The sequence below is a fragment of the Ursus arctos genome, unplaced genomic scaffold, assembly GCF_023065955.2.
Source record: "Ursus arctos isolate Adak ecotype North America unplaced genomic scaffold, UrsArc2.0 scaffold_37, whole genome shotgun sequence".
In the NCBI taxonomy this organism is placed as follows: Eukaryota; Metazoa; Chordata; class Mammalia; order Carnivora; family Ursidae; genus Ursus; species Ursus arctos.
In genome coordinates, this window is record NW_026623053.1 from 11,406,474 (window position 1) to 11,425,157 (window position 18,684).

The 18,684-nt window shown below is 38.3% G+C and overlaps 1 protein-coding gene across 1 annotated transcript in view; it reads right to left on the reverse strand.

Moving 5' to 3' along the window:
- The window catches only part of PRKD1 (protein kinase D1), a 311,194-nt gene extending 292,736 nt beyond the window's left edge, over nucleotides 1-18,458 (reverse strand). The window contains exon 1 of the mRNA XM_026513536.4: nucleotides 17,896-18,458. Within this exon, the coding sequence (XP_026369321.1) occupies nucleotides 17,896-18,159 (264 nt within the window). The 5' untranslated portion in view covers nucleotides 18,160-18,458. The remainder of the gene's footprint in view (nucleotides 1-17,895) is intronic.
- Nucleotides 18,459-18,684: the final 226 nt, after the last annotated feature.

Consider the following 18,684-nt stretch of genomic DNA (forward strand, 5'->3'; position numbering starts at 1 on the left):
AGAATGAGTGAATAAAATCTTTGAAAAAAAAAAAAAAAAGAATTGGCAGGAATCAAAGAAAAGGTAAATGTTTTTAAATTGTAATCCTACTGACTCACACGAAAGCAGCCAAACTAGAGACTATTAATTATGAAAAAGTTCCTCACTGGGGGCCACTCTACTGAACGTTCCCTGTCAGCCCACCAGAATTTCTCAAATTCACTTCACAAGCCTGTGGGAAGCAAAACAACAGCAAAGGGACTTCCAGGTAACATTGGTTGAGTTTGTCATTTCCTGATGTTCCCCCCAAAGACACCGTTCTTCTCCACCACCATCTCTCCTAACGCTATATTTCATATGTGAGGCTTTTTATTATTTCCATAATTATGTTCTTAAAATCTACAGGTAAAGTAGGCTGAGGTCTGACAAGTAAAACACTGAAGTGTCTTTCATAATATTTCAACTAAGTATCCACGAACAGCCACAAAAGACTCCTGTTCCAAAGACTCAATTCAATTCAACAAATATTTATTCAGGCTCTATCATAAAATGTTTTCAGGAAGGAAGGCTTACACTGGCTTTAAATCCTTGGCCCAGTTAGATGAGAAGAATACCAACTCCTCTGAAGAGACTCAAATCCCCGGCTTTGTGTTTGTGTGCTGCCTCAAACATTCTCCCCTAAATACCTCTTTTGTCCCAAGACACTTCTAATTCACTTTTTAAAAACATTGATTGGAATAATAATTATGGATCAAAGGTAGAAACAGCACTTCCTAGAAAGCAAATAGCCCAGATATAACAAAAAAAACCCACTTAATCTGCATACAGATTGACCACACAGCTCTGCTTCTGGGAACTGAACAGTAAACAATGGGACAAATCATTATTTCCCATCATTCAGTGCCATGCACTGTTCTAAATACCTGGGATAAAAGAATGGGTGCAGGGGGGAGGGGAGGTAGAAAGAAACAGTCAAAATTATGGCCCAAAGGGTGTTTATGCTCTTAGGTGATTTACTCAAATTTATTGACTTTACCTAATAAAGATGTTCTGAAACTTTGTGTGTAAATCAAATTCTTCTCAATCAAAACATATTTTAAATGAACAAAGACAGCTTACAGTATTTAATAAGCAATGAAAACGCTACTTTTGCAAAAGAAAGGGCTATGGGTAAAAAACAGACATATCAAAGAGGACATTCACACTTACATATTGAAAAAAATTCATTTTTTATATTTCAGGTTTCTAAAGAACACTATCGAGAACTGAATAAGAACAAAGTAGAGTGAAACTTTACTTTTAAGAAAGTATTCTATGAATTTTCTTGAATATTTATAGGAACATCTATTTCTCAAACTGCTTTTTAAAAGATGAAAATGAATTTGGTTATACAGAGAAACTATCAGGCCAGTGCTTACTGAAAAAAAAAGCAGGAAAATGGGAATTGTTAATTTTTTTTAAATTTCATTATTTGTTCATTGTGAATTTGCTAGATATATTTCATACTCAGTCATCCCAATAATGGATTTAAGTGTTGGTTATTAAATATAACAGTTTATTCTGCACCTTGTCGCTTGCTTCATCTCATTTTTCTCTTTAAATACAGAGGAAAAAAAACCCCAAAAACCTATGCATTTTCTTTTCCAACTCAAAAAAGCAAGGAGTCACTATAAAAACTATAATCTAAATATTAATCTTAATAGTACCAATGATATCAAAATATTAAAAAACAATATTAATCTTAGGAACATTAACAGACAAGTTCACAAAAATATTACATATGTAAGTGGAAAAAATTTGCCAAAGTATATGCATAAAGATGTTTAAAACAAAAACACAAAAACTGACTGACTCTTAAATATCCAGGACTAAGGGAACAACTGAAACATATTGTGATAAATCCATATACCAGTTCTATTCAAATATTAAAAAGTAGTGTCCTGGGGCACCTGGTGCCTCAGTGTTAGGCATCTGACTCCTGATTTCAGCTCAGGTCATGATCTCAGGGTTGGGCTCCACACTCATCAGGGAGTCTGCTTGGGATTCTCTCTCTCCCTCTTCCTCTGCCCCCCCCCCCCCCGCCACAGCACACACTCTCTAAATAAATAAACAAATAAATAAAATCTTTAAAAAAAAAAAAAAGTGGTGTCCTAAGCATTCTTTCTGATATTTACATAGGAAGATATTAAATTAAAAGAACAATCTTAGCAGTTGTGACTAGAAGATGGTCAGGAAAAACCCTGAGAGTCTGCCAACAGTTAATTACACGTATTTAATATCTGTAAGAATTATGTAGCCTTATGAGAAAGAAGAATATAAAAATGCAGTGGTCCATTAGGTTCAAAGTTCTTTAGTGTAGATACAAAGGGGATTCACCTATCTTAGGTGCTAAAGAAATTCAAAATCCAATCAAACGATCATTCTGGGTAGGAATGTGAGACTTTTTAGCACACAGAAGTAATATATTGAATATATTATAAATATAATTGAATCGAGGGATATAAGATACATGATTACCCTCCCTCCCCTTCTTGAAGTTATAGAATCACTGACAGAAATAGAGTTCTGTAGAACTGATCTACATTGCCCACAAAAATCCAATCTCTGTCCCAGCAAAAAGCACTGGGGTTTATGCAACCTTAATAAAGCCAGGAAGATAATGGCAAAATTTATATAAGAACGGAACTCCGCAAATTGTGTGGGATCAAATAATTATTTCACAAGTGAAAAACATCTTTTAAACATGGGAGTATCTGAAATTAAATATAGAAAAGTTTGAGAATCAAAACTATAATATCGATATTTTTGTACATATTATATACATATAATTAAGCAATTAATTTTGGCTTATCTGTATAACACTGGAACTTCTAGGAACTTAAACGTTATCATATTTGCATATTCATGAGTTTCACTTACTAGATGTATAAGAATTAAAGACATATAAAGCTTTACCAAGCAGCTGACTGCAATATTTAAAGAAAATCAAATATATTAAATTTACCAATTCAATTGAAAATGTTCGAAAGTATCTAAATAATTGGGTTTGTAAAGGATACTAAGAATTCTTCGAAGGTTCTTAAGTGTAACTGTTAAAATCTGCTAGACTGTAAAAAAAAAGTGTAAGTTGCACTAGAAAAATTAAGACGAATATCTTAACCTATAACTTTAACAACTTGAACATTAAATTCTAAAGTCAAATAAATATCTGAAAAGCCTTTCTTTCAGATAGAAATTACCCGAAAAGGCAATGAACATTTTATATTTAAAAACTGACATATAAAGGTATAGTATCAAATTGCCAAGATATGGAAACAACCTAAGTGTCCATGGATGGATGAATGGATAAAGATGTGGAATGTATACAAAATGGACTATTACTCAGCCAAAAAAGAAGGAAATCTTGCCATTTGCAACAACACGCATGGACCTTGAGGGTGTCAAGCTAAGCGAAATAAGTCAGAAAGACCAATACCATATGATTTCACTTACATGTGGCATCCAACCAACCAACCAACCAAAACTTATCAATACAGAGAACAGATGTGGGAGATTATCACAGGAGAAGGGATTGGAGGGTAAATAAAATGGGTAAAAAGGGTCAATTGTATGGTGACAAGTGGTACCTAGACTTACTGTGGTGATCACTTTGTAATGAATGATAATATCTAATTATTATGTTGTACACCTGAAACTCATATAATGTTACATACTAATTTTACCTCAAAATTAATTAATTAAAAGAAAAATAAAACAATGTGGTTGTGATAGTTACAATAAATATGGAGTAAAAAGCGTGAGTTTGGCCACTTTCTCTTTTCTCCTATCTCTACAAAGATTGATTAGGAAGAGACGTCCAAGAAAATGAAATAACAATCTCAAAGAGATACCTGCACTCCCAAGTTCTTTGCAGCATTATTCATAATAGCCGAGACATGGAAACAACCTAAGTGCCCATCAGTGGAAAAATGAATAAAGAAAATGGGATAGATACACACGCATATATGCACATACACACAGAGGAATATTTTTCAGCCATAAAAAAGAAGGAAATCCTACCACTTGCAACAACACGGACGGTTCTTGAGAGCGTTACGCTAAGCGAAATAAGTCAGAGGAAGACAAGTACTGTACGATTTCACTCATAGGTGGAATCCAAAAAAGCTGAACTTAATAGAAACAGAGAACAGAGTGGTAGTTGCCAAGAGCTGTGGGGTAGTTTGAAATGGAGAGATGTTGGTCAAAAGGCACACACTTCCAGGTAGAAGATGAATAAATTCTGGGAATGCAATGTAAAACATGGTAATTAGAGTTAACAATCATGTATTATATCCTTGAAAGTTGCTACAAAAGATCTTAAATGTTCTCATTATTTAAAAAAAATTGCAATTATGTGAGGTGATGGATATGCTAAGTAATCTTATTGTGGTAATCATTTTGCAATATATACAGGATTCAAATTATCATATTGTATACTTCAAACTTACACAATGTTATGTGTTAATTATACTTCAATGAAGTTGGGGGGAAAACAAACTAGAAAAAAACATAGTAATAAAAGAAAAGAGTAAAAAAAACCATATAGAAGTGATGATGAGTATATTCACTTGCAGAAAAAAAATCTGATATTTACTAAAATATTTTTAACCTGGGTAGTATGATCCATTTGGGGGCATATGTGAATTTCTCACATTTTCTCCAATGAATGTGGCATATTAAATTTCCAGTTACTGCTATAACGAACGACCACAAACCTAGCAGCTCTTAAAAACATAAATTTACTCTCTTCCAGTTCTGGAGATCAGAAGTCCAAAATCAGTTTCCCTGGGCTAAAGTCAAGGCATGGTTCCTTCTGAGGTTCTGGAGGAAGATCACTTTTCTTGCCTTTTTGAGCTCTGAGCTCTCAGCTTTGACTGTATTACTTCCTTCCTGATCCCTTCCTTGCATCACTCCAACCTTCTGTTTCTGTTGTCACATCTCCTATCACTACTATCCTCTAACTCCCCCCTGCTTCCCTCATATTTGGACCCCAGCATTCTTGGGTCTTGTCCATTTCCTCCATCTTCAAAGTCAGCAACAGGGGATAGAGTCCTTCTCATGGTTAGAATCCCTCCTGCTTCTCAGTCTCATCTGTCTGACCTAACATGGAAGATTCACCACTTTTAAGGCCCTCATGTGATGGGATTCGGCTCACCCAGGTAATCCAGGATAATTTCTCTGTCTCAAAATCCTTAACTTAATCACATCTGCAAAGTCCCTTTTGCCTTAACATTCACAAATTCTAGGGATTAGAGTGTGGACATCTTTGAGGGTCATTATTCAGTCTATCACACATGGTAATTTTGTAATTTTCAAAATAAAAGAAAAATAATTAAGTAATTGAAGTATAAAAGTTATAATTTTTCACGTGGGGAAATCTAAACAGAAAAGATTATACAAAATCAAGTTCCTTTTCAAGTGGCTTTAGACCCACGGACTTGCATTATTCTTCAGGAGTCAGAACCTACAACATTATAATTTCTGGACCTATAATTCTTAACATTACTTCAACAACATATTTATCAACAGAAACCAAGTGAAGAGTGATAGGTATAACATGTATTTGCTTCATTCAGTCTATGCCTCTGAACATCCCAAGAAAATATGAGTTATAGCCTACACATTGTTACTGTGAGACACTACAATTTCCAAAATTTTATCTGTTTTATTTGCCTGTTTTCTAAATAGAAAACAAGTTTTGTAAGGAATTAAGAGCATTTGTGTGAAATTTCTCTCTCTCTCTTTTTTTTTTTTTTCCTTTTTGGCTAACCATGTTATTTTCTCCAGCACACAGAATATAATAAAGGACAACTTGAAACTATTGATAATGTTATCCTTCTGCATGTAAGTCAGTGCATTTTGCCTTTGTGATCGTTGACATGGGTGCTGAAGCTTCAAGGCAGGCCTTTCCTGTTTACCTATTTGAAATAATAAAGGTAGTATGAACTACCAAAATAAGTAAAATTGTTTGCAGTTTGACACAATAAACATGTACAAACCTATCAAAGTATCTTGATTTACACTGGCTGGAGAAAGGGAACTTAAAACTACTTCAGATACCTTCAAAGTGAGATCTAATTAACTAGTTAATGAAACCAATTCTAAATGTTCCTTGTCTGTTCATCTTTAAGTTATACAAAAACTTTTGATCACAGGGGATAATATTCTAACCAAAGTAAGGTTTATGTTTGTTTTTGTTTTTAGCGTAAGACTCCATTTAGAAAAGTTACTCAAAGTGACGTGGTCAATTTATATAAATAATCTGATGACCCTTTCCATGCAATAAATTCTAGGTGTAAGTTTTGCTTTTATCCTTAAATATACAAGGATTTTTGGCCAAAAGACGATAAAACGTCTTCCCTAAGGAAGATTTTTCTTTCTGCTTTTGCTTGTTGTTTATTTTTAACTTGAAACTCTGTAGTTTTTATTGTTGAACAAACACTCAAAAGGCATTCTAGGACAACAGCCATAAACTGAGGGTTCTGGACAAGTGGGTATACGGTCCTTCTATTTAACATAGTGTATCAGCTCAGATCTACTCTACCAGTCCACTCCCAAAGAACTGAATAAAAGCAAAGATCATGCAAGAGCTCATCTTCTATTCTTTGAAGACCTATTCAAGCTATTGGCTTTACTTAATTATTCTAAGGATCTACATCCCAGGGTGACAACAGCTCATTCCATATCAATAGATGAAATTAACATCTGTCACAGGGAAGGGCATAGAGCCTTCCTGTCCAGGAGCTACTCTGAAGCTAATCAATTATTTCTCCACACTCGTTATTTAGTAGAGAAGAGCCAGGCATGAGTGACCCATCGAACTACTCCTCAAACAACAACTGATGCCCTGTGTCCTACTAGTTAAAGATGAATTGTCTCAAGCTAAGGCTTACAAGGCACAGTATTTGACTCACAGGTATCTAGCAAATTCAGACTTCTAGTGTGGCTGGAGAGGTCTGCTGCCTTTCTGTCAGCCGAGAGACTACCAGGAAGTCGTATCAAACGAGAATTCTCTATGTAACTCATGAATTGTATTAAAGCTGCCAAAGTTATGAATTTATCAAAAAGAGGCAACATTTCAGGCACTCTTCTCATCTATTAGGAACAAATAACTACTATATGCTCCCCAGTAGTCACGCAGGGCAGGAACCCTTAGGATTTAATTGAATTATTGATATACTTCAGATTATATCATGTCTATCTATATATAAAGCTACATTTTTGTAAAGCCTAAAGGAAGTACAATTAGTCTGCAAGGGAAGTACTGGCCTTAGCTCTGTACACAAGCAATGCAAAGGAATACGAGGCATTCACAATTTGGAATATCCAGAAGTACTTAAGTAGAAAGAAGACCTCCATATGGCCTGTGATTAATCATGCAAAACAAGTGGGAGTAAGTTTACCTTAGGGTGTGTTCATTCATAACCGACCAAAATAAGCAAACAAAGACATAAAATTTATAAAAAGAGAAAATATATCTGCAAAGCATGATCCTTAGCATACGGGCAATCCAAATACCTCTCAAATGATAAGAAACCACTGAAAGGCACTTTTCTTAAGGACCTTAAGTTATTTTCTCAGAATCTCCTGAGAATCAATGAACTATTCAAGAAGAAATGATTCACTGATTTACACTGGTAGCTAAGATTCTTTACATCCACTAGTCTTGAGCCACACTGATCAATACTTGGTCTTACCATAATCCTTTCTTCCAAGACACCTCCGTGTCCATATCTCCCTGGAAAGAAGTGTTGTGAACCACGGGAGGCCAATTTAATCACACAAGTTAATTAACTTCTTAAGAAAAACAACAGTGTGTGTGGAACTCTAAAGATGGGTAAGGAATGGCTATCCCCACATCTTCTTACTGGAGTACAATAAAAGCAAATTCCAAACCAAATTCTGCTATCCACTTAAAAAAAAAGGCATATTAACTCAAGGGTGAGGTATGGCTCTAAAATACTTGGGCAATCAGCTATCAGTAATGGCCCTAATAGTCCCAGTGAGAGTTCATCTTCAATGTTCGTTACATTAATTATCAGTACTTGGGGGGGGGGTATCTTGCCACCAATAAGACAAGCATTGTCATGGTGGTCACCGGAGTGACTATACATTTTTTTTTTAATGATTTTTTATTATATTATGTTAGTCACCATACAGTACATCCCCGGTTTCCGATGTAAGGCTCGATGATTCATTAGTTGCGTATAACACCCAGTGCACCATGCAATACGTGCCCTCCTTACTACCCATCACCAGTCTATCCCATTCCCCCACCCCCCTCCCCTGGAGTGACTATACATTTAGCTGACTACATAAAGTGGGATGTGAATTCCACATGAGAGAAGCCTTCCAGACTAAAGAATCATTTATACACACGCATAAATAATATACTGTCAAAGCTGAAGTGCCTTTAATTTCAGCCAACACAATAGGAAATCTAACATTTCTCCCTCTCCCATACTCTGATAATTCCAAACTCTCTGTTCAGATCTATGGCCAGCCCAGCCCCCTCTGTTCTTAGGAATGGCTATAGTGAAGTGAATCAGATACTGGGGGGTTTGCTTTCTACTTAGTAGCTATGTGATTTGGGATAAACAATTTAACCTCCCTCAGTTTCCTTATCCTTAAAGTGGAGAGAAAACGTCTATCACAAAGGGCTACTGTGAAAATCAGAGATGACAAATGAAAAGAAGCCAAGATAAGTCAGGCACACAGAGTACACACCAGGAAGGTTTTGTCCTGGAGGCGTCCCTCTCCCGGCCACTGTCACCGTGAGGCCTAGAACCTTAGAGCGCGCGACCCAATGCTCCTGGGACAAGCTCTTCCTAAAACTCTCCCATCAAGTCATCCTGGAGTTGCTCCTTGAACGTCTCATCTGTGACACTGTGAAAACTTCCAAGGAGATCCACTCAGATTGTAAAAAGCCACCTCTAGACCTCTTCCCAAGGTTATCCATGAGTTATGTGGTGGGGCCACTCCCGCTAACTCAAGCCACAGGAGGCCAGAGCTTCACTGTCACTGTTCTCTTCTGCCCTCTGGTGCCACTAGTCCCATAATCCCAGAGGCCTTGCCTACCTGCTCAGGTCTATTCATCACCACTGATCCAAAGCCAATACCAAAACTTAACTGCCACCCCATCAACCCCACCATTTCCCCGACTCTTTCCAGCTTTTCACAAGAGCAAAAGCCACAACTGTTTGCCCTAGGCCATTGCTTTTCGTCAAGGGGCCTTGAGCCCTACTGTTCCTGTTCTGAGGGTCTAACTGGACTAACCAATTTCTAAATAATTACAACTTTGCAAGTCACCTATGCTCCTAGTTGCAGCTTTCCATACACAGGATGCACATGAAACCTTTCAAAGACACTGAGGGCAAAGACTATACAGATGGTTCCTCATGGCCAGGAGACTTGACTTTTCTGTAAACTGAGAAATATTCTCCAGTCCCACACTAATAATCTATTTTCTTTGATAAAGAAATCACCCTTAGGTGTCTTCCAATTCTTCCTATTCTCTATACCAGATGCCCTGGAGCCCTTATGTATGTCCCTCCCTGAAGGTTGGCCACGATATCCCAGCACTAGGAGAACGATGGAGCCAGTGTGAGGTATTACAAGAACTCCTGGTCCCACCTAAGACGCCCTGCCAGACCATGACCTACTGCCATTTCTCAAAACCTAAAGAGTTAAAAAAAAATGGGGGAAAAGAATGATCATGTTTAATTGATAAAAAGGTTGAGATACGGTGCCATTAATAAATATTTGCCCTGGCCTAATTCAATCAATTAAGTTCTCTGGAACTTAATTCAAGCACCTGAACTAGAATTGAATCCCTGGTGTCTCTATTCTGGCCATAGTTATTCCTTCAAAAGCTAGCGATGGTTCCATAAGTATCCACTAGTTATTATAACATTAGTATGACTTATTTAGACAACCTAGGAAAAGGTTTGATTTTTTGGTATTTTCAACACTGACAGTTTAAAAATCTTTGTTAACACTTTATTGGTTTAATCTTTACTAATGATTCACGGAAAATATTTTGCTTCTTAAGAAAATCTGAAATTTACATCAACATAAATCAAGTTGAATAAATCTCCAGCAAAAAATTTTTAAAGTCCACTTTAAACATTTATGAAAAATAGACAAAAAGCAAACTGCTTTAATGGTATATGGATTTCACATTTGAATAAATTGTTATCCTATTTGCTGTGCAAATATGTTTTTGTCTATGACATATCTTATCAAATCAGGTTTTGATTATATTCAGATTCTTTCTTATCTCATTGTTTATGAAAAAGGAAAGAGACTCAGATCTTTATTCACATATTTAACACTCTTTTAATTGGATTTAAGTGTATTATTTTTGTAACAAAATTTCTATACTCAAGCAAGCTTCAACTGCTCAAAGGATGGCATTTCTCCAACAATCTGAACAAACAAAAGGTACATACAATTTTTTTTACCAAAATAAGTTAGAAAAGTTTCCTGCTAATAAAAACTATGTCTCTTTTGTTAATATGACAAGGCACTATTCTACAGACCTCAGATTATCAATAATACCTTTTATTAGGTGTATCGTTATCTTTTGCTCAATATTTTCATTGTCACATTCATATTTTTCATTTATTTGATGATACATATGTGAAAAAAGTGTCTGCTGACAATTAGGGGAGTAGAAATCAGAAATTTTTGAAATTATGCCTGAAAACAAGCAATAAATTCAACAAATTCCTCGTCAATCAGTGACTTAGAAAAAAAGCCAATGAACCAGTGAAGGGTACATATTTTTCCCCCTTTCACTAAAATAAGTTGAACAAAATTCCTACATGATTGCATATTTAAAAATCTAATCTTCGTATTTGCCAACATTGCTAAGCTGCTGTATCAACTGTCTAGTTTTAGCCAAATAAAACCTTTTTGCAACTTTGGAAGACACTTCCACACAGGAAACTATAAATTTTGACAGGCAAAATTGTGTCTTAATATGTGGTGTTTTATACCAATTCTTACCTTTCTGACTATCTAAAATATGTGATATTCCTTAATGGCTATAGTGGTCAGGTAATTAAAAGCTTTGTTTATTTATCTCTTTTCTGGGTGAGACTAGAAAGACAGAGTAAAAGACGGCAAAATGTGGGTTTCTTGGCTGCCAAGCGGCTTCAAGTGGTGCTGTCATTATTGGTTTTTAGTGGTACAAAAATACTTGGTTGACAGTATCAAAGAAATTCCTGGGGGAAACTTCACATATTCTTGTAGATGGAAAAAAATTTTGAATACATGTGAGCAAAATAACCATTTTCTCTATATCTAATTTCTATCAATACAGAAAAACTGATGCACTTTTTTCTTGTTCTTTTGTGTTCTAACATATTCCAACATTAAGAAAAGTTTTAAGAAACTGAAATCTCATTTTCAAAGCCTCTCTAGAATGATGCTGAGGAAATTAAAAGTTAATCACAATCTTTAAAAACATCCCCCCCCCCTTTTTTTAACTTCTATTGCCACATTTGGGCTTAGATCTTTCAGATGAATCAAGGTGACTCTAGAAGGTCAGAGGTCAAAGATATTAGTTATGTCCAACTCAGGAAAGCGAAGCAAACAAATAAAAAAATAAAACAACTCTCATGTTATGATCAACTCCTATGAATTGCATTTTATCCACCTCTAATCTAATCTGGGTCCAGTCCTGCTATCTTGAGCATACTCATTTCTTGGTATAGCTTGAGAGCTCATTCAGTGATTCCAGTCTAAATCACATACACATGTTTCATGTAATTATCTCTTCTACTCTAAAAGATGGATACTTGCTGATTGTGGTTGTTTAAAGGTTTTATAATGGGGCATGGGCTTCAATAAGAGGTAAGTGGTAAGTAGTGAAAAGATTTGAAAAAGACTTGTGATTGGCTCAATGAAACTGATAACTCAGTTGTTTCCCAGTAAAATGGCCTCTCATCCCAATATCACACTTTGGCATGTGTGCGAGCAACCATGTTATATGAGCTATTCATCAGATGTAACAACTTAGCAAACAACCCCTAGATGCTAGTATAACAGCAAAATATGATCTCTCAAAGTCATCTCTAGTGCCTTCCTCCTCGTATCAAGGGTAGATTTGCAAAGGAACTTTTGATTTCAGTCTTCAGGATCAGATTTGAGAATCATTATGTTGCCAAATATTGTACCCTTACCTATTTTAGTTTCCTTTTTTATCAAATGAAGTATCACTGAAATTCTACTTACAACTGAAAAAGAATTAAATCAACTTATTGTCAAAAATAATAAAAACCAATAAAGATGTGCTGTACTTTTATCAGCATGTGTGTTTTGCATTTAGCAATAATCAAATTACTCCTTGAGGAATTCTGAGAAGTTGAAATTTGAGAGGCAGTTTCAAAGAACTACTCCTAAGATTTGCCCTATTATAGAGAGCAGAGAAAACATGTTATCTAGGCCTTACAGTCATACTGCTTTTTAATACTACAATTTTATTAATATGTTGATATAAGAATAAAATAATAAAGTACACATTTCTTTTGCTAACAAGACAGTATGTTATTTTGTAAAGCCTTAGACTATCAATAATCCTATTTATTATACACCTATTTGCCAGGCAGTATATTTAATCCTTTATATATATTATCTTTAATGTTCAAAGTAATCTTAGATAAGTCACAACCATACATTCATAGGCTTACAAATGTGTTTGTACTGTCCAGTAAGGTCATTAAAAGTCACTCATGCATAAACTGGTGAAGACCTATATATAATCACCTCACACACACAAAAAGAGTAATAATAATTTCTAAATAAAGTTTTAAATAGCCCTTAATAGCTGTGATAGGAGTCTGTTGATATGAAGCAACACAGTTATAAAGTATGGGGCAAATTTACAAACTTTACTAATAATTTTCCAGTCCCACACCTACCATCCAACCCCCACTCCCACATACATGCACATTATAGATTTCACAGAAAATTCTTTCAAATTCTCAATCCTGGATCTAAAGGCCCAAATTAATTTATATATTTGTCAAAACAGCCAATCATCCAATTCTTAGAATATTCCCTAGAATATTTTCTAGAATATAAAATAAATATAAAATAGAGAGAATATAAAATAAAATAGAGAATTCTCCTTGTGGGGTGCCTGGCTGGCACAGTCAGAAAAACATATGACTCTTGATCTCAGGGTTGTGAGTTTGAACCCCACATTGGGCACAAAGAGTACTTAAATAAATTTTTTTTAAAAAAGAAATAAAAAAGGAATGTTCTCCTTGTGAAAACTGTTAAATAGCATACACCTATAAGAAAAGGTTTTCTGGGGTGCCTGGGTGGCTCAGTCATTAAGCGTCTGCCTTTGGCTCAGGTCATGATCCCAGGGTCCCTGAGACTGAGCCCTGCATCTGGCTCCCCGCTCAGCAGGAAGCCTGCTTCTCCCTCTCCCACTACCCCTGCTTGTGTTCCCTCCCTTGCTGTCTCTCTGTGTGTCAAATAAATAAATAAAATCTTAAAAAAAAAAAAAAAGAAAGAAAAGGTTTTCAGCTCTGCACATTGATAGAAAATATAAAGCAAAGTTTCTCTTTGGATTATGAGCTATATAATGAGGCCCCATTTTTGCAGGCTACAATACAACATATAAAACAATACTTAAGCATCTGGAGGCCATACGTGATAAAGTAGGCTTTTAAAAATACGTTTCAAACACACTTATATACTTAGATAATAAAGTACTATGTATATATGTAAATATTGCATATAGATAGTACATGAGCATTACATATATATCAAAATATATTCCTATTATACTACTAAGCTTGAAATTATAATTTTAAACATATAGTATTGAATTACATTAAGAATCACTTAATGAAATGACAACTTCTATACTTCATCATTAAATCAGAAATCAACTGACATACAATAATGACAAATATAAAATCTGAATAAAAAGTATACACCTAAAACCCAAACACCATCATTAGCTTAAAAGGATTTTGCTGTTCCTTATATGTTGGGCTGATCAAGTAGTTAATTACTTCCACCTTAATCTGCAGAAGTAGAGTAGCTAAAATTACAATAAAGGCAAAAATGACACAACTGTTAAGAGAACAATTTACAATTAAGAAAGTGAAACAATTACAAACAGCAAAGCTTCTCTCAAACCAAGGAACTAACCTTTATCATGCCTTTAGTGAGCTGTCTTCTATAAAATCTCACTCTTTAGTTTCTCTGGTCAGATACCTGACTGTGTAAACCCAAACTATACGCCAAGGGTCTTACTGATGTTATTACTTCATTTTAGTAAATTCAAAAGGGAAATATGAGTCATCTTTCTAATATGATAACAACCAAAATGAACGGACATATAGTCATATTAATTGCATCTCACATCCCTAAATTAATACTGCTTGTTTAAAAAAAGTGTGCGCGCGCGTGTGTGTGTGTGTGTGTGTGTAGATAGATAGATAGACAGACGGATAATGTACCAGGAAACCAAACTAATTCTTCCTTTGGAATACTGTTCCTTGCCTCAAAACAATTCCTTCTTAGTCTATATATTCAAGGTTCCTTTGATAGTAAAAAGTAACAGTGTTTCAGAGGGAAATAAGTTACTTTTATTTTTTTACCTTCCAGAAAACAATAATCATGTATACTAACAAAATACATGTTTTTATATATAACCAGTCTTCAAGGTTACATGCTTGCAAAGTAAAGAAATAAGCATAAGTAAAACCTTACGTTAATACTTCCAAAAAAGAAGGAATAACATCTTGCATATTTAAACATGCTTACATATAGAAGAGCCAGACTAGATTTTTGACCTAAACTAAAAGATAAAAGAATAATTCTTTAGCTATTTAATTCAGTACATACTTGGGGTACATTAATCTTAAAATGCTGAATTACCATTAAAATTTTTCAAGTACAGTCAAATGTCTGCCACTTTCCAAACCTACATAATCAAAGAAAAACTATACACTAAATTCTAAATAACAACAGTAATGACTTGAAGATGAGTTTCTCAGGGACAAGATCTCTCTTATTCTGCCCTATACACCTCATTTGTACACCCCACAAAAAATGCCCCATGAATGTTGCTGACATAAATTGAATTGTCAGTTAACACTTCCAAAGATTTAAGCTAATCTGATCTCTTTTAGTATGAGTACTTAGGGAACTCTCAAATCCTATGAAGCCCCTTTTCAAAAAGTTAATGAAACAATGAATGTAGACGGCTCAGAAAATCAGAACCTTCTGCTATAAGCTCAACATTACTCCATGTCTATATTACAAATTGTAAATGATTTCAAACTCTCAGTTCTCACCTAAAACATTCATTTCCCTCCCTCCCTCTCTCTCTTTCCTTCCTGCCATCCTTCATCATGGTTGATCTCTTCAGCCAGTACTTAAGAGAACCTGAAATGAGGGACAAAGGATCTCCTCCCATTTCCTTAATTCAGCACTGACCCTGTCTGCCACTTCCACTGTCACAAAGCAGAGAGATCCCTGCTATCCTGTGATGGGTATTCAGCCCTCTTAATCTTGTTTCTGCCTCGGTGATAATGTGTCTCAAGACAGATGACAGAGGACAGATAGATGGGAATTTTTCTGTCCAGACCCACCATCCAATAAATATTTATTTACAATATTTTGTATATAAGTAACCCTCAAATACACATCTCTAAATCGAACTCTTTTCATAACCTTATAAAAAAAAAAAGTACAAGAGAGTTCTTTACTTTGGCTATCCCAAGCCATTAAACTTCTCAAACTCTTCTTTCAGAAAGAGAACTACAAGAGTAAATACCAAAGAGGTTTGCCTTATAAATGAGCCACCAAAGCTGATGATTTTCCCTTTCCCGTACCTTTCCAGGTCTTTCCCCAGAGTGTTGGCTCAGGTCGCAAGTAGCTCATGACTGAACTCCAGTTTTCTTTCTACCATAACATTTTTGGCATTCTCAAACATCTCCCACACAGCAAATCCATCTTTCAGATGTCCTTGGTTTGATATCTCTATGTGGAAGATTACTGAGGCTTCTAATAATTTGAGCTCATTTTAATTTCAAGGCCTTTTCACAGTTGTACTTTCTCTAAATACCCTAGTCACTACCCTCAGGCCGGCTGCAATCCATAGGCGCTTGAAACCTCTCTTCCTACTCAAATCGTTCCCTCCATCCCTCTTGGTAGCTATTGAGACAACTGGAATTCAGTCTGCCATATTAATCTGACTCAATCTGAATATTCCCTGTGACTCTATCACTTGTTTTAAATTTAGGTAAATTAAAATTCTATACAATTGCATTAGCTTTTTGAGAAATTTCATTATACACTGCTTTTATGCTCATCTCATGTTTATGTTTATATGTTAAGAGCTTATGTTTAATGCTCTTAAAATCAACTGGTTTGCACCCTAATGGAGACTGTTGTAGACTACAGCTTCCACTAAGGGAAGGCTTTCAGTGCCTAAAAGAGTGCTCCTTTTCACATGCAACAAATATCCCATAATGTTGATGAGGAGGCACATAACAGGACTTGTACTAGAATTAGATAGAATTTGTCATTTACATAGAAGTTGAAAAAGACTGAGTCATATGCAATATAAAACGTCACTACATTCAATAACCAAAACTTCTTGACACTCATTGTTGCCTTAGTCTAGCCTCCAGAACTTTTACAAACTTTCTAGATTACTGATTTTTCCCTGGGGATTTTTCTAACATCCCTGTGCTTGATGCCACAATTAACAACACTCGAATTTAGCAACCTCTGTTCCAAACACTTCAAAGAAAACATTCATGATTATTCAAGTGACCTTTATAAGGCAAGTACTAGCCAGTCCTCCAGGGTTGAAATTCAGCACCTTTAGAGACTTCTGTCCCCACCCCCTAATCCCTGCCTGTTTATACTGAGAAGACTGGCGCCATGGCCCCCTTTCCTTCACACTCTTATCACCGCTTTCCATGCAACATCGCTCGGGATGGCTACAGAAACAACCTGAAATTCAGAATTGCACTAGAAACAGTGGTGGGCAGGCTGCGTCTCCTCCCTGGGTGGCGTGGCCCAGGATAATGGCCCTTTTTCCAACCTGCCTTTTGTGACTGCTGTCCCGAGTCCCACAGCCTCAAACTTAAGGGTACAGCCAGCCTTGGGATGCTCCTGGGAGTACCCTCACCCTTTATATGTCTGTGCCTCCACTTCAATGCCCCACTATCAGTGCCTCAGGGTTGAAAAATTTGCTTTCACGTTCACAACAAAGGTAGGACTAAAAAACTACCAGGAGGTGAGAGGTTGTGATCTGGTCAGGTGTTTTCACAGCTGGCTGAGTCAATCATCCCCTCTTAAAAGCTTATTTGACAGGTGAGAAATTCCTCATCTCTAGATCATTCCAGCAACTCCTCAGCATCAGTCTGAGCTGGGAGAGGGGCCTGAAGAGGAAGGGAGTGGTGCTGAAATCGTGTTGAGCGTGTCCCGGGAGGGGAGGCGGGGGGAACTCTGGTACGGGAAGGAGGAATCTGGCGCCAGGAACGTGCCGGTCCAGGGTCCAGAGGGAAGAGAGGGGGGAGCCGGGAAGTCTTAAGAGGAGGGAGAGGCGCTAAGAGAAATGGGGCAAGCAACATACCTGCGGATGTCCCGAGGGGAATGGAAATGGGTGAGGAGGATGCGGACTGCAGAGAAATGGGGAATGCAAGAAGACGGGGCAAGGGGAGAACCGGACAACAGGGAATGCAGTGCCTCAGATACCGGCGTCCAACCCTGGCCAGTGCCAGACCCTTCCAGAGCGCCGGCGAGGCTGGATCCCCGCCGAGCCCCCGGAGCCGGAAAGTTCGCGCGGCGAGGGGCGACCGGACGGGCAGCGCCCCCTGTACGGCGCCTTACCTTCTGGTCGACGATGGAGCAAGCCATCTCGCGGACGTGCGCCAGGCTGTAGTCCCCGGACGAGTCCTGCAGCAGTAGCACCGGCTCACGGCTCAGGCCGATCTGCAGATGGAACGAGATGCCCCCGGCCGGCGCCGCGACGGGAGCCAGGAACGGCGCGGGCCCCGGCCCGGACCCCGGGACCAGCGCGGCGGCGGCCGCCGCTGCCGCCGCCGCCACGGGCAGCAGCGGGCTGGGCGGCCGCAGGACCGGAGGGGCGCTCATCGCTCGGCGGGGCGCGCCAAGGGCCGCGGGGCCGGGCAGCCGAGGGAGGGGGCCGGCGGAGCGGTAGCCGAAAAGTTTTGCTGCCGCGGGGCCGGGAGCTTCTTTCTCCAAGAGCTGAGGCGGAAAATAAAAACTTTCCGGAAAAGTCCCCGCGCGGGGGGAGGGCGAGAGGATGAGGATCGGGAGGGGAGCGGGGGAGGGAAAATGGCTGAGGCGGGAGGACTACGCCGCCGGGAGCGCGGGCGCCGCACGGGGGAGGCGCTGCCGCCGCCGTGGAGCAGCCGCCGCGGCGCGCTCCGAGGGACGGGGCGGCGGGTCAGCTCGGCCGGGGCGCCGGGCGGGGGCGGGGAAGGGGGCGCGAGGGGCGGGGAAGGGGAGCTTGGAGGCGGGCACTGCGGAGACACCACCCGGCGGGCGCCGGAGCCGCAAGAGCCGCGGCCGCGCGGCCGCAGTAGCCGCAGGGTGCCCGGTCACCGCCCCCTCCGCCCTGGGTTCCCGGGGCCTGAGCCTCCCCGAGCCCGGGCA